Raw genomic sequence first — 15,992 nt, 5'->3', positions numbered from 1 at the left:
TCTGTTTGATTCCAAAAGGGTATGAGAAGAAGAAGGACAAATTTATCTACGTTTTAAACCTAAACTGATGATTGTAAAGTGAAAACTGGGACTAGGAGCGACTCTAAGAAATCTTTTTCTTAGATGAGTTTAAAAATGCGCTCCACTGTAGGTCATGTGACCCAAACTCTAGCTCACCACATACACACTCATTGTAAACATTTACGACATTTATTGCTTGCAGGCTTGCATAAATCACACAATAAGTAGCTTCACATCCACAGGCATTCGGATTGGGTTACGGCCGATCGACGGAAGTTTGATGAGGAATGTATCCCATCCACGGTAGACAGTATCGGACAAAAATAGACCAACGCGGTCCTTCCACCTGCTGCGCATGCGGCCTCCATCTCCGTAGCAACCGGGTAGCAACGGCGGAGAGGATCACGGGACCAAGACGAAGCAAGACGAAGCTGCTTGGATTTGACTTTAGGCGCCAAAGTGTTTTTGCAACACCTAGCGGACCGGGGAGAAGTTCCAGGAGGGGAGCAGCACGAACATAATTACAGTATGTGCCTTGTTAAAATAACGCCTCCCTTTTAAGCGTCAGTCAGTTTGTAAATGTATAACGTTAGCCAATGCTTTATAGTCAGTCATTCATGGAGATCTGATCCACAGAAGGGACAATGGCCCTTACACAAAGGTCCCCTCCATGCACATCAAAATGTTGATCAAACAGGAGCAGCCAAGGGTAATAGGGTGGGCATTCAATCATGATGGGGTCAAGGCGGAAATGACCCAAAAAAATACGGAAATTGTAATAACTGATGGCCAGACAGTGACAAAGGTCACTCTTTTGGAGGAATTTGCGGGCAGAGTTTCAGAGGGCGGGTCCTACATAATGAGAGGCTACACCGTGCAGGGGAACAATGGCACTCAATTTATAAATGTTACAAAGGGAACAGCATCTTTTCAAAGTTCCCGATTGGAGGTCCCACCTCCAGAATGCAGCAGAGGCAATAATGATTCCACCCTCCATGGATGTCAATGTAGGGACTAACCTGGCCAGTGTCACAGGATTTGTTACTCTGAGCAGGAAAGTGGTTGAGGTACATTTATTTTTCTGCTTTATAGCGGCACTACACATGCATCCACACATGGAAACTTATGTCTCTCTTCCTCTGTTTATCTCTTTCCTCCTCTTTAACTGTCTCTTTCTCTGTCCTTGTCTTATTATCTCTCTGCTCTCTTTCTAACTGTTTCTCTGTCTCTTCCCCCTCTCTCTGTCTCTCCCCTCTCTCCTGTCTCTCCCCTCTCTCCTGTCTCTCCCCTCTCTCCTGTCTCTCCCCTCTCTCTGTCTCTCCCCTCTCTGTCTGTCTCTCCCCTCTCTCTCTCTCTCTCTCTTCACTATCTCTCTCTGTCTCTTCCCTCTCAATTTCAATTCAATTCAAATTTGCTTTATTGGCATGAACAACGAGATATTATTGCCAAAGCACATAAATTCATACAATACATTATATATATTCACAATACACTACACTCACCATATATACATTAATCACACACCATATTCATTACATATTATATTCATCACATCCCTCTCTGTCTCTCCTCTCTCTGTCTGTCTCTCCCCTCTTTCTCTCCTCCCTCTCTCTCTCTGTCTCTATCTCTTCCCTCTCTGTCTCTCCCCCCTCTCTCTCTGTGTCTTCCCTCTATGACTGTCTATCAACGTTTCTAGGAGCTGTGTATTTATGTGTGGGGAGACAAGAGGATGTGGTTTCTTTCTGGACTCTGAAGAGTTCAGTCTGTAATGAGTCCATAATTTACTTATCCATCTACATTCTTGTCCTCCAGGTAACATCTGTCAGGAAGGTGGGAGTGAGCAGATTCCCTGTTCCCATGATATCAGTGACCATTGAAAAGGTACTTTACACAGACACACCTTTTATTTTATATCAATTTAAGCTTACATTTGAGATATGGTATTGCATATATTGGTATATCAAATTAACCCACATCTAGCACACTGTATGATTTTCAAATCTTCTCTTTGACAATCTTAGTGAGGTAAATTCACGTTGGGAGTAATCCCAGGTTTACACTGCCAAAAATAAAAAGTCATACCAGAGTTAAGCAAGAGGAACATTAGATTTGCCAGAGGGACACAAGAGTTGCTGGCCTTGCGTGATAAATGTAATACTTATTAAACAGAATTTGTATTGCTTGAAATTATGTTGTGTTTCTCTTTCCAAGCTCTCGGAATCACATTTAAGGTTCCACAATGTTTTGCACATTTTTCCTTTCCACTCAAATAAGAGTTTTTTGAGTTGTATATCAACAATCAAACTACAGCAAAGGAATAAGATAAGATAAGATAAGATACGATACTCCTTTATTCATCCCACAACGGGGAAAGATAGGCAAATGCCTAAAAATTATCACAATAAACCCTCTATAAGTTGTTTATTTATTGATGTTTTCATGTTCGTATCTATTGTGTTCCATTTTACAAGACGGCCGTCACTTCCTAGGGACCCTTTGGAGAGAGGCCGCAACTTCCCACCTTGTGGGCATTGGGTCCTTGGTGCAAATGACGCACCTAAAACTGAAACAGGGTGGGACTGAGACCCTCCAATCCACAAACTACACGAAGATAAAAGTATGTTTAAGTTGCTTAAGTTTATTTTTCCTTTTGCACACCAGTGTCAATGAACAGAGCATCATTTAACACCAGTTTCTCACTAAGACAACAATGAATGTAATAATTAAATCTAAAATATTTTAAAAGAGCCACATACACACAGAGACAACCAGACTTACAGACACGGAGAAAGAGAGGTGCACAGAAAGTAAGACTGATGGAAAGGTGACACTTATGAATAAAAGAGAAACACAGGCAGAAATATAGACACAGACAGACAACAGTCAGACATATAATGCGGATAGAGTGATGAAATTATATAGAAACAAACAGAATGACTCATTCTTACAGTCAAACACACATAAAACAGAGAAAAACATAGAATGACACACTCAAACAGAAAAACACACTGCTAGGAAAATTCTGCCAAAGTGACAGACAGAGAAACATGAACAACAACTGACATACACATGGACAAACCAAAGACAGAGACACAACCCAGAAGGACACTTTTGACAGAAACAGACAGCATAACCTTTGATAATAAAAAGAAATTGGGCTAGGAAAAACTGTTTAAAGCCTCAACTATTTAATTGAATTGTTTTTTACCTACTAAATTTACAAGTAGTTTAAAACCACTTTTGTACTCTCCTCTCCCCAGACACTTGACGACGAAACCAATATGCAGGACCATGTCATTGGATGCATGGATCAGCAGGATGAGGAGGAGCTGTTGATTCTGTTCGAGAATGGGAAGGAATTTTTTTTGATCGAAAAAGAAAAATGGGCACCATATAAGGATAAAATATTAGAGAGGGCAGTACACGTAAAAATTACAGCAAAGGGGAGAAAAATCATGGAGATTGATAGCGTAGAGGAATTGTTGCAAAATAGTTAGTATGTAGGTTTTGTCTGTTTGTTGAGTTGAGTTCCATCGTTAAAATTGTATATATGAATATTGCTAAAAAAATTAAATGTACATGTCAATACTTATAATTCATAATCTTGTTGATGCTAATGTTCTTTTATTAGACTTTGTTAAAGATTGAGAATTTTCAATTCACTGCTCCCTGATTGATAGCAATCAACAGAGCCTATTTGACAACCCTTTGGTTCTACTGTCCTCAATGTGTGTGTTAAGTATGAAACAGACAGATCAGTTCTTTTAGAAAAAAACATTTTAATAGCATACCATCTGATTCTGATCTGATTCTTGTAAGGAAAATAAGTGACTAAATATATCAACAGCACAACACCCAACAAGTCTGAAATAATTTACATATATGACAGAAGTCATACAATACATAATTTGAATGTGGAATATATATTTCTTTATACATTTTGGACAGTCAAACGTCGGATAACATCACGACCCACAGATTTTGATACAAAACATCCTTTACATATACAATAAATTAATAACTTTTACTTCAAAATCTTCTTTGCCTATTTAAAACTGTGATGTGTGGGTCAACTCATTTAGAACTTGTAAAATTTTAAGTTAAAAAACAAAAAGGTTGAAAGGTTAAATAAACCATTAAAGGTGTATTTAATTTTTTAAAAAAGGTCTTAAATTATTATCCTTTTACAATCACTATATGACAAGGCTCGACAACTAATTTATAAGTGTGACACATTCATTAAGAAAGATCTTTTGATTTTAAAATCTCTGTAAAATGTTCTTTGTTTAATACTCATAAACTGAGTATGTTATTCACTGTGATGTGTTGTATTGTTCAGCCTTACCATCAGAGACTTTTCAACTTTCTCAAACCCTAACTCAGGTGAAAGGAAACTTAATTTTTTTTACAGTGGATGCAAGGCCACCCACACTTACAGACAGGCAGGAGGAGTGGCCTTAAAAACAAAGGACCTGTATGTATGTTTTTGTTAAAAAACTAAAGGATCATTTTTTTATCAATGTAGAAGGCAAGGCTCAACAACACATTTATATATGTGACAAATATGTCAAGAAAGATATTTAAGACTATTCTGTTTACAGTGATCTCTGTTTAATTCTCATAAACTGAGTATGTTGTTCATAGTGATGTTTTGTATTGTTCAGCCTTACCATCAAAGACTTCAAACAGGTTGGTTAGACCAGGGCTGATTCCCTCTTTAGTTCATAGTTCTGGACTGACAGTCAACATTTTAGTCTCTATTGTTTGTTAAAGCAACATGTTGCTCAGATTACTGAGTCTTACTGGAACGCTGGGTCATCCTTGACTTTGAATGGTACCGCTGTCATGGTGACGTTCACACGTCTCAGTGATATGATCGACAAGCTCACCAAGCATTGTTTTGTTTCCAGTATATTTGTTTCCAGAATATATTTGATCCAAAAATATTTGAGTGCTTGTTCGAGATAGAGCAGTAACAAGGGATAGAGTAGAGGGATAGCAAGATCGAATGGCTTTTCATGAGGCTGAATGGGTAGATGGGATACGAAAGCAAGGAAAAGACCCCAAACAAGATAGAGTGGATAGAGTTGATACAAGTTAGAGCGGATAGGGACAAAGGAGATGGACAGCAGGTCACCTGTAAGATACAAAATAATATGAATCAAAGTACTTGATACGGAGTTAAGTAAATTCTGTTTTAAGCCTAAACTGGCACTAAATCCACTTTGGAGCACCCGCCAACCTGCACTCTTTCCAGTCTGTGTTTGTGTCTTTAATAAGTTTAAAAATAAAAACCTTAATTGATCAAAAAAAGTTGACCGTGAAGGACCAGTGTTTACAGCAGGTGATCATTTACCTAATTTTATACCGAGTACAGAACCTTTACTTACTTTTCCAAGTCTGCAGTAATGATGTAGGGTCGCACACAGAAAGGGGAGGCTGGGGGAAAGAGAGAGAGAGAGAGAGAGAGAGAGAGAGAGAGAGAGAGAGAGAGAGAAGAGAGAGAGAGAGAGAGAGAGACTATCAGTCTCATTACAGAAACATATCAGAGCTCAGGTCAACATGAACTGTTTGTCAGGGTGAATAAGAACATCTATTTTGTAATTTATATTCAGCCTTTAGAAATATTTTAGTTATTCACAGTGGATATTCCCACAGCTAGAAATAATGACAAATCTATTAAAAAAGCATGATTTGATTTTATAAAGACACATTTCAATGGGTAATACATTTTTCTTCATTGAAACTATGCAATTCTGTTAATGGCTTGAGACCTGATTCAGTAAATATGAGGAAATTAAATGTTAGTTTAACAAAATGATCATTCATATGTGTGTTCTTACTCTTTGTTGGATGAGGAGCCCATGATGATCAGCCAAATGTGAGAAGAGGGGGAGAGCCGTGAGGAATGGTGAGAGGGAGGAGAAGGAGAGGGAGAGAAGAAATTTTAGTTGTGTGACAAGTGACAGTATCAGAGTAAATTTACTCGAGTACAGTACTTAAGTCAATTTTTTGATTTTCTGTACTTTACTTGAGTATTATTATTTGGGGATACTTTTCCTCCACTACATTCAGAAGACAATTATTGTACTTTTAACTCCTCTACATTTCTATCAGTGCTCTAGTTACTCACTACTTTAGCTTTGACGTCAGCTGATGAATTTCCTTCTCTTCTCTGAAATCTGATCCCAAAGATTACATTTATCCTGATCTAAATTTAATCTATAATTCTCCACCTGAGCACCCGCAGCCATATCTTCAGCCCGTGTTAGAGGTTATTGAAATGAAGAATGATACGTATCGCTTTAAAAATGTTCTCCCTGTATCCAACTCCGCCCAAACATACAAAAATTCACTGTCCAACCTGAGAAAGTGTGTTGAGCTATGTAACATTTGTTTCATTCCAGATGAACATTTCAAACTAAGTTGTCTGTGCTTGGAGGAGGTTAGTGTCTGTTTTTATTTCATGGTATAGTTTTTAGAGATTTCAAGTAGTGGTTTCTAGATAAACAGAATGTAACAGAATGTACTCCTATGTACTCTTGACTGTACTTATGCTGTGTGTGTGTGTGTGTGTGCGTGTGTGTGTCTTTGTGTGTGTGTCTTTGTGTCAGTCAGCACTGATGAGGTCATGTGAATCACCCGTCTCCAACTGTCATTAACTTTTGCCATTGGCCACGGTTACATGATGTTTTTTAATTTGGAATTATGATACTGATACTGTGACCAAAAACCCAATACTTCAATAGTACTGTGACCAAAAATACAGTAATTTTAATAGTACTGTGTTTTATTTTACATTTACATGATTGTTACTGTAAAAAAAATCACAGTAAATACTTGGCAGCAAGTGACAAGTCACTTACTGGAAAAAAAAAACACAGTAATTACTTGTTAATTGCTGCCAAGTAATTACTGTGCATTTCACGGTAAGTTTTTTAATCTCAGCCCCTGTACGTCATCTGTTTCGTCATCAATTTCACTTCCTTGGACGTAAGTCCTCACTTGATCGGCACTTTTCAACAGCAAAACATGCACAGAGAACGCGTGAAAAGTGAGGACAGCAGGCAAGACAAGTGACGATGAGAATGTTATTTATAAATACTAGAGTTATTATTTGCGGGGCACAGTGTTAGCTTGGTCACCTACCTGCAGCAGGTGGGCTTTATGAACCAGCTCTTCCCGCCTCCATGCATCTGTCTCATCTTTATTGATGATTTTTACCCCCGGTGTGCGTTAGTGACAAAGACACAATCGAGGGACGTCTGTTTAATATTTGAGGTTTGACGTTTTCGCCGCCATTACCGTAAAAAGCTCTGCGTCTAGAGCTTCATTTGTTCCAGTTTGGTGCTGCACTGGCCTGTCACTGCAGGTACATTGAAGGGCCGTTGTTAATGTGCAATACAGCCCTTTCATGGCATTTTTCTGTGAATCAAGATAATCAAAATACAGTCACAGTGGCCCCATCAAGAAAGTTTTCTAAAAACAACTGTAATTTAGTGTATTTACTTGCCCCTGAGATGTTACTTTGGGGGGAAAAAAAATTGCAACTATCACAGCAATTTTTTCAAAAAGCTGTCGCAAAATCAGGCTTTTTGGGCCACAACAATCACAAAAAAAAAACAGGAAATCCTGGAGGGACTGGTATTTGGGGTTTCTGGAGATATACTGACATGTTTCACTCAGTTTTGGTTGCATTTTTACATAGTTAGGGCCTTTAAAACCAAACAACAACAGTTTCATAGCACTTACAGTTATAGTTATTACATTTGAATATAAACAATTATACAGCTAACACTCTGTGTTGGACAGAAAGCATTTTGTAACAAGAAGTCAGTATACCAACTCCAGGTTAGAAACATTTCATTTCAGTAAAGCTCATTATCAAGACAGAAGCAATTCACTGCCAACGTCAATCGAGTCGAACTTGGAAAAAAACTGACGCAAAGATGTTTCGTATCTGTTGTGGAGAGGTAAGTTTTCTAGATGCAGCCTAATACACATCACTTTTAGTTTCTCAAACTTCAAGTTTATTCACTGAAATGTAGAAACTTCATTTGAAGCTAGGTTAAATCCTCTCAGTAGAAACATTAGATTCACACTACAATGTTGTTTTTACAGAGGACAGAGCATGTTGTCAGTGTGGTGGTGGAGGACAGCAGGCCAATCGAAAGCTCTCCGAGGAGGTAAGAAGATCGATAAGTAATATATTGGTTAATGGTGAAGTATTAGTCAATGTTACAAATTAAGTTGAATTTTCACAACTTTAGCATTATCATGCTTGTGTCAGGAAACCCAAAGCTATATTGTGGCTCTACTTCTCCTGTTAGTTATGACTTTATTGTCACCTAAGTTAGCTATCACTCCAGGGTTTCCCACACATTGACAATACCTAGTGGGCCACATTTTCAGGCGCCCAAGTATTTACCGACAATTTTTTACAAATTCCTTTTTTGTACATATCCATACAAGATCCCCATTTGTAACAAAGAAACTAGACATTCTCTACACCCCTCCTGTTCATGATATAGCTGCTACATCTCATGTGAAATATGGATCTTCTCATACCCCTGTTTTAAAATTAATGAGCAGCTTGAATTATTTGTACAATCTTAGTTTCTGAAAACTGCAAAAAGCTGCATCATTAACAAGCCTGGAAAACTTTCCGCTCACCTGTTGTGACAACATAATAATGAGTCCAACATTTCTAAATGTAGTTTCTGTTACTAAGTGTCTAAATAAAACACATAACTGATGGGTACTGTCAACATATCAGACATCTAAAGGCGAGAGTAAACAGCAGGAGGCAGGGTGGGACAAGCCACTGTGTGTATGTAGAGGGGAAAGCTGTTAGTGTAGTGTGTGTGTGTGTTTCTCTTTGTTTGATGGGGTGGATCAAGGGTAAGTGAAAAAATTAAAGTAATTAGTAGATGACACAACATAACAAAGATAGCCACCGGTTTTGTGGGATTCTGTGGGAAACACTGCACTTTTATACATTTTAATACAAGGTGTAACAAATTGTTGGCATTAAAATTGAATTTCTTTACTGTAATAAATTACCACCAAAATGCACTGAATGTAGTTGGTGTTAACTGTTTTCATACAAAGGTAAAAGTATTTCTGGACTTGACATTTATTGATCCCTGAAAATTATCCTTCAAAATGATTTCCAATTTCCAACAACCCCCAAATTATTTCTTTATTTTCCCTCCAGTGGAAAGTCCATTGACTCACCAGCTGTCACTCCCGAAAAGGAGGAAAAGACACCATGGTGGTACAAGCTTTTTGGTCGCATGCCGGTAAGTTGGTTGAAACAAGTCAAAGCTCATGGTTGAACAAAGTGTAATTTAAGAAATTTAATTTTGATTTAATTTGTCATGTTGGAATGGGCCATTTTAATTATCAATTTTTGTTTACAGAGTCAGCAAAAGAAAGAACAAAAGTAAGTCTTAAGATTACATTTCTATTTTCCTCTTCATGTGTTCAAGTAGATCAAGTGACTTTTGGGAATTTGTATCACAGAGGAAGCTTCCAGACTAAGTTTACAATATTAAAACCCTGTGTCTTTTTATCACCAGTGTTGACAATGACCAAACCAACAACACCAAGAACACAAAGAAAAAGCCTAAGATGCCTTTGTGGTTCAGTAAGGTATGTATGTTTGACACTCAGTGCAGCTTTCAATGTAACTTTCAGCACAACATAAACTGAAGATAAGTTGATTTATCACTATGTTTGTGAAACATTCAACTCAATTATTTTCTTTGCTCAAACAGAGAAGATGTCAGGTCTCACCAGCTCAAGAAGAAAATACCCCAAAGAAGCAGTGCCTGCACACTCTCATCCAGAAGAAAGTAAAAGGTCTTGTAGTGCCCAAAGAGGAGGTGGACACAAAGACAGAGGAGGACAAAAAAGTAATCCAAGACCCCAAAGAGGCTGCCTCAACCAACATCATTGGAAAGCACCGCAGACTCGAACAGTTCAGGAACCTTGGGTGAGTAGAACAGTCCAGACAAAGATACCATACACAAGGTCATAAAATCGTGGATCAAAGTCAAATGGAGCCATGTCTCATTGAAGTCCAAATGATACTGACGTGTTTTACTTATTCTATTTGTGTGCCAGGTTCCCAAATCCAGCACAGAACTGTTACATGAATGCCTGCTTGCAAAGTCTGTTGACTATGGAGGACTTCGTAAACTCCATCAACAGTCAGGAGCAGGTCTGGAGGTCGATCCCAGAGGCGCAACTCCTGAGGTAAGCCATACAGTACATACAACCATACAGTTATCCTCAAGTTGTACACTTAAATCTTTCTTAAAATTATAAACTCAAAGACAATGCTTCTTATCCTTTTCCTCCTCCTCTTCCAGATCATTTATGGAAGTAAAGAAATCCTACTTCTCCCAGGACAAACGCATGAAGGTCAAACTACTCACCGCCTTCAAGACAGCAGTGTCTGTCCACGCTCCAGAGTTCAGAGACTTCAGTCAAAAAGTACGAAAACTGGTTTCATGATTTTTTTTGTTTCAATAATTCCTGGTGGTTTCAGCTCAATGTACAAACTCCTCTGTTTTACTGTGTCTGCAGGATGCACACGAGTTTCTAACATCTGTGTTGGAACAAGTAAGAAGTTTCACCCCAAAGCTGCGTCTGATGGCAACCAGTATGGGTAAAACCTACAAGTGTCCTGTGGAAAGCAACACAATGTTTAAAATGGAAAACACTAGGACTTGCAAAGGGTATGTCTACATGGACATGTCAATGATATACTTTTATGTCTGAAATCATGACTTGGTTGGGTAGGATCTCTTAGAGGATCAGTTCACCACACAAATAGGAATTAAGTGTGTTGTTTTGTAGCTTTGATTGACTCATTAATAGCTTTTATCCACAGTAAGTCTTGGTTTAACCTCTGCAGCCGTCTCATAAACATGTTTTCCTATCCTCTGTTTCCAGCTGTGGAGCAAAATCAATAAGAGAGGAAGTATTCACCAGCCTGTCCCTCGACTTGATTCCTGGACATGGGACGTTGGAGGAAATGCTCATTAACTATCTTAAGGTACCACGCATGTTACCTCATCCATTCTTATTAGGCTGATACAGTTAATCAAACACCTCCCGATGGAATCACAGCTTGTTTCAGTGTGTGACTGTCATTCTTTAACTACAGGGAAAAGTGAAAACATGTTTTTATTTGGTTGTGTTTGTACAGCAGACAGATTTGGAATACCAATGTAAATGCGGTTCAATCTTGTCAGGCCAACGGTCTTCATTCACCACCCTGCCAAAGTGAGTGGCATCAAAACCGTCTCAGATGATCTAACTCCTAAAAGTTTTGCTAAGTGATGATACTTTTAATAGTATTTTAATCACCTTGTACTCACTGTTTTCACTATTTTTGGTCTTTCTACAGTGTGCTGGTCTTGCACCTGAAACGCTTCAGTTTTACGCCGACATACAGGCTTATAAAGGTCTGTGATCCTGTTCACCTCAACAGAGATCTGGTGGTTTCAAGTAATGAACCTTTCCAGGGTGGTTGCTGTTACAGCCTAGTCAGCGTGATCAACCACATGGGAACCACAGCAGAAAGGGGTAAGATAATCCATATATAAGCCGAGACATTGACAACACAGTCAAAATTAAATTCCTAGTTGCCTCTCTCCAGATTTTAATTTACTCAGAATCACTGTTATCAGTTAGCGTACATCCCTTCCAATGAGTCTCAAGACAGAGGTAGTAACAATGTTTATTCATCTACTAGGGCACTACATTTGTGACGGGATAGACCCAGATGTGAAACCAGAGGACCCGACAGACCGCTGGTTCACCTATGATGACGCATTGGTCACCAAAACAAGCGGTGCCTCTGTATGCAACAATCGTCAAAAAAGTGCATACGTCCTTTTCTACAAAAAAATTGTAAGAATGTAATGCTTTCCATGTATTCCAAGGTGAAACACATCCTGCAGTGGGGGGGTTGCAAAAGCAAGCTGCTCTTTTAGATTTTTTTCACATAAAACGTGTTGCAGTTCAGAGAATGGTGAAGAAAAAATCTAACACTTGAATTTATTGTGTGGGTTTACTTTCAGAACTAGAAAGGGGGAGCACATGAGTCCACATGATACTGACATGTTTTACTTATTCTATTTGTGTGCCCTGTGTCTTTTTATCACTAGTGTTGACAATGACCAAACCAACAACACCAAGAACACAAAGAAAAAGCCTAAGATGCCTTTGGGATTCAGTAAGGTATGTATGCTTGACACTCAGTGCAGCTTTCAATCTAACTTTCAACACAACATAAACTGAAGATAAGTTGATTTATTACTTGGGATTGTGAAACATTCAACTCAACTATTTTCTTTGCTCAAACAGAGAAGATGTCAGGTCTCACCAGCTCAAGAGGAAAATACTCCGAAGAAGCCGTGCCTGCACAGTCTCATCCAAAAGAAAGTGAAATATCTTTAGTGCCCAAAGAGGAGGTGGACACAAAGCCAGAGGAGGACAAAGAAGTAATCCAAGACCCCAAAGAGGCTGCAGCCACCAACATCATTGGAAAGCACTGCAGACTCGAAAAGTTCAGGAACCTTAGGTGAGTAGAACAGTCCAGACAAAGATACCATACACAAGGTCATAAAATCATGGATGAAAGTCAAATGGAGCCATGTCTCATTGAAGTCCAAATGATACTGACATGTTTTACTTATTCTACTTGTGTGCCCTCTGTCTTTTTATCACCAGTGTTAACAATGACCAAACCGAAAACACCAAGAACACAAAGAAAAAGCCCAAGATGCCTTTGGGATTCATGATACGTAAGCCTGACACTCAGTGCAGCTTTCAATGTCATTTTCAACACAACATAAACTGAAGATAAGTTGATTTATTACTTGGGATTGTGAAACATTCAACTCAACTATTTTCTTTGCTCAAACAGAGAATATGTCAGGTCTCACCAACTCACATGGAAAATACTCCGAAGAAGCCGTGCCTGCACACTCTCATCCAGAAGAAAGATCTTGTAGTGCCCAAAGAGGAGGTGAACACAAAGCCAGAGGAGGTGGACACAAAGCCAGAGAAGGCCAAAAAAGTAATCCAAGTCCCCAAAGAGGCTGCCTCCACCAACATCATTGGAAAGCACTGCAGACTCGAACAGTTCAGGAACCTTAGGTGAGTAGAACAGTCCAGACAAAGATACCAGAGACAAGGTCATAACATCGTGGATGAAAGTCAAATGGAGCCATGTCTCATTGAAGTCCAAATGATACCAACATGTTTTACTTATTCTATTTGTGTGCCCTGTGTCTTTTTGTCACCAGTATTGACCATGACCAAAAACAGACAACACCAAGAACACAAAGAAAAAGCCTAAGATGCCTTTGGGATTCAGTTAGGTATGTATGCTTGACACTCAGTGCAGCTTTCAATCTAACTTTCAACACAACATAAACTGAAGATAAGTTGATTTATCACTATGTTTGTGAAACATTCAACTCAACTATTTTCTTTGCTCAAACAGAGAAGATGGCAGGTCTCACCAGCTCAAGAGGAAAATACCCCAAAGAAGCCGTGCCTGCACACTCTCATCCAGAAGAAAGATCTTGTAGTGCCCAAAGAGGAGGTGGACACAAAGCCAGAGAAGGCCAAAAAAGTAATCCAAGTCCCCAAAGAGGCTGTCTCCACCAACATCACCGGAAAGCACTGCAGACTCGAACAGTTCAGGAACCTTAGGTGAGTAGAACAGTCCAGACAAAGATACCATGGACAAGATCATAAAATCGTGGATGAAAGTCAAATGGAGCCATGTCTCATTGAAGTCCAAATGATACTGACATGTTTTACATATTCTATTTGTGTGCCAGGTTCCCAAATCCAGCACAGAACTGTTATATGAATCCCTGCTTGCAAAGTCTGTTGACTATGGAGGACTTCGTAAACTCAATCAACAATCAGGAGCAGGTCTGGAGGTCGATTCCAGGGGGCTACTCCTGAGGTAAGCCATACAGTACATACAACCATACAGTTTTCCTCAAGTTGTACACTTAAATCTTTCTTAAAATTATAAACTCAAAGACAATGCGTCTGATCCTTTTCCTCCTCCTCTTCCAGATCATTTATGGAAGTAAAGAAATCCTATTTCTCCCAGGACAAACGCATAAAGATCAAACTGCTCGCCACCTTCAAGACAGCAGTGTCTGTCCACGCTCCAGAGTTCAGAGACTTCAGAGACTTCAGTCAAAAAGTACGAAAACTGGTTTCATGATTTTTTTTGTTTCAATAATTCCTGGTGGTTTCAGCTCAATGTACAAACTCCTCTGTTTGACTGTGTCTGCAGGATGCACATAAGTTTCTAACATCTGTGTTGGAACAAGTAAGAATTTTCACCCCAAAGCTGCGTATGATGGCAACCAGTATGGGTAAAACCTACAAGTGTCCTGTGGAAAGCAGCACGTTTAAAATGGAAAACAATAGGACATGCAAAGGGTATGTCTACATGGACATGTCAATGATATACTTTTATGTCTGAAATCATGACTTGGTTGGGTAGGATCTCTTAGAGGATCAGTTCACCACACAAATAGGAATTAAGTTTGTTGTTTTGTAGCTTTGATTGACTCATTAATAGCTTTTATCCACAGTAAGTCTTGGTTCAACCTCTGCAGCCATCTCATAAACATGTTTTCCTATCCTGTGTTTCCAGATGTGGAGCAAAATCAATAAGAGAGGAAGTATTCACCAACCTGTCCCTCGACTTGATTCCTGGACATGGGACGTTGGAGGAAATGCTCATTAACTATCTTAAGGTACCACACGTTACCTCATCCATTCTTATTAGGCTGACACAGTTTATCAAACACCTCCTGATGGAATCACAGCTTGTTTCAGTGATTGACTGTCATTCTTTAACTCCAGGGAAAAGTGAAAACATGTCTTACTCTACATGAATCCGGAAGACTAAAATGGCCTTCTATGTCCAGTCCAGGATTCCATGCCCACCAAGTCCAGTGGAAGATCCCAAACTCAGTGAAGGACGAATAAAGACAATGTTCAGCAGAGGAAAGAGGAATAGGAGCATGCCGCTTCCAGGAGCAGCAGCCCATATGAGGATGGGCTTCACAACCTTAGGAAATGAACTAAGATTGAGGAAACTGAATATAATCTACATCTCCTCCAAACCCAGTGCTGTCATCCCTCCCACCTCCCTCATCACCTGCCTTGTAGACATCCGGAGCTGGATGAGCAGGAACTTCCTGAAACTTACGGAATAAAACCAAGGCCCTGCTCATCGGCTCCAAATCCACTATCACCAAATCTCAACACACCCCAGCCCCACCCATCATCATCAATGGATTCCCTGTACCCTTCTCCCACCAAGTCCAGAGCCTCGGCGTCATTCTGGACAGCACCCTCTCATTCGCATCTCACATTCAAAACATCATCTGGACTCAAAACTCACCTTTTCAAACTGGGATATTCACTCTAACTGGACTATCTGCACTTCACTAGTTTTTATTTCTTTTTAATTTATTACTTTTTGTTTGTTTGTTTTTATGATGCTTTAATGATGAATGTTTTTATTATCTGTAAGGTGACATTGGGTGATTTGAAAGGCGCCCCAAATAAAATGTATTATTATTATTTTTATAAAAAAAAAAAGTTTCTGTGCATTCTGTGAATACTTTCTTACGTACAAGTTTAAATGCATGAATATAATCTCAGGATCTACAAACTCCACTGTACAAAGATGGTAAAGTGTGCACATGCATACAGGTGTGTAACAAACAAAATTTAGACATGATTGCCCAATCATCTCAGTCCAATAGACAGCAAGAGATGGAAAGAGTTTGAATGGTTGAAAAAATGTTCCTGTGTATTGTTTGACTGTTTGATGGTTGTGCCATGTGGCCAAGCTACATAGTGTGTTTGGATATCAGAGTATTGAACTGTGTCTTTCTATCAGTCCC

The 15,992-nt window shown here is 39.1% G+C and overlaps 1 protein-coding gene and 1 long non-coding RNA gene across 4 annotated transcripts; both read left to right on the top strand.

Annotated features, from left to right (window-relative positions):
• The first annotated feature begins 331 nt into the window (after window positions 1-331).
• On the top strand, window positions 332-4,338 carry LOC117824300. Its single transcript, XR_004633555.1, has 4 exons — window positions 332-547; window positions 1,834-1,902; window positions 2,493-2,638; window positions 3,282-4,338. It is a non-coding gene; the product is annotated as an uncharacterized LOC117824300 (long non-coding RNA).
• Window positions 4,339-7,640: 3,302 nt separating this feature from the next.
• Window positions 7,641-15,673, top strand: LOC117823690 (ubiquitin carboxyl-terminal hydrolase 37-like). 3 transcript variants are annotated; one of them, XM_034698918.1, is made up of 24 exons: window positions 7,641-7,994; window positions 8,143-8,207; window positions 9,239-9,323; window positions 9,444-9,466; window positions 9,603-9,675; window positions 9,801-10,018; window positions 10,150-10,281; window positions 10,398-10,521; window positions 10,615-10,766; window positions 10,984-11,086; window positions 11,240-11,316; window positions 11,441-11,619; window positions 11,789-11,946; window positions 12,204-12,276; window positions 12,403-12,619; window positions 12,769-12,842; window positions 12,965-13,197; window positions 13,347-13,421; window positions 13,547-13,758; window positions 13,890-14,020; window positions 14,137-14,269; window positions 14,363-14,511; window positions 14,729-14,831; window positions 14,941-15,673. In XM_034698918.1, the coding sequence occupies exons 1-14, from the start codon at window positions 7,971-7,973 to the stop codon at window positions 12,207-12,209; spliced, it is 1,419 nt and encodes a 472-aa protein (XP_034554809.1). In that variant the 5' UTR covers window positions 7,641-7,970; the 3' UTR covers window positions 12,210-12,276; window positions 12,403-12,619; window positions 12,769-12,842; window positions 12,965-13,197; window positions 13,347-13,421; window positions 13,547-13,758; window positions 13,890-14,020; window positions 14,137-14,269; window positions 14,363-14,511; window positions 14,729-14,831; window positions 14,941-15,673. The 3 variants fall into 3 exon arrangements, with proteins under 3 accessions (XP_034554809.1, XP_034554810.1, XP_034554811.1); XM_034698919.1 differs by having other exon boundaries at window positions 15,006-15,672; XM_034698920.1 differs by lacking the exons at window positions 11,240-11,316; window positions 11,441-11,619; window positions 11,789-11,946; ... (8 more) ...; window positions 14,363-14,511; window positions 14,729-14,831 and having other exon boundaries at window positions 7,646-7,994; window positions 15,006-15,555.
• Window positions 15,674-15,992: the final 319 nt, after the last annotated feature.

Source organism: Notolabrus celidotus, chromosome 13 (assembly GCF_009762535.1).
Source record: "Notolabrus celidotus isolate fNotCel1 chromosome 13, fNotCel1.pri, whole genome shotgun sequence".
In the NCBI taxonomy this organism is placed as follows: Eukaryota; Metazoa; Chordata; class Actinopteri; order Labriformes; family Labridae; genus Notolabrus; species Notolabrus celidotus.
The sequence above is the reverse complement of the archived record's forward strand: the minus strand, read 5'-3'. Positions and strand labels throughout refer to the sequence as shown.

Bases quoted from the DNA above. Each gene is read 5' to 3' on its own strand.
- LOC117823690 (XM_034698918.1), top strand. From the start codon at position 7,971: ATGTTTCGTATCTGTTGTGGAGAG. The intron at 9,467-9,602 runs GTAAGTCTTAAG...TTTTATCACCAG, and splicing joins CAGCAAAAGAAAGAACAAAA to TGTTGACAATGACCAAACCA. The intron at 10,522-10,614 runs GTACGAAAACTG...CTGTGTCTGCAG, and splicing joins TCAGAGACTTCAGTCAAAAA to GATGCACACGAGTTTCTAAC.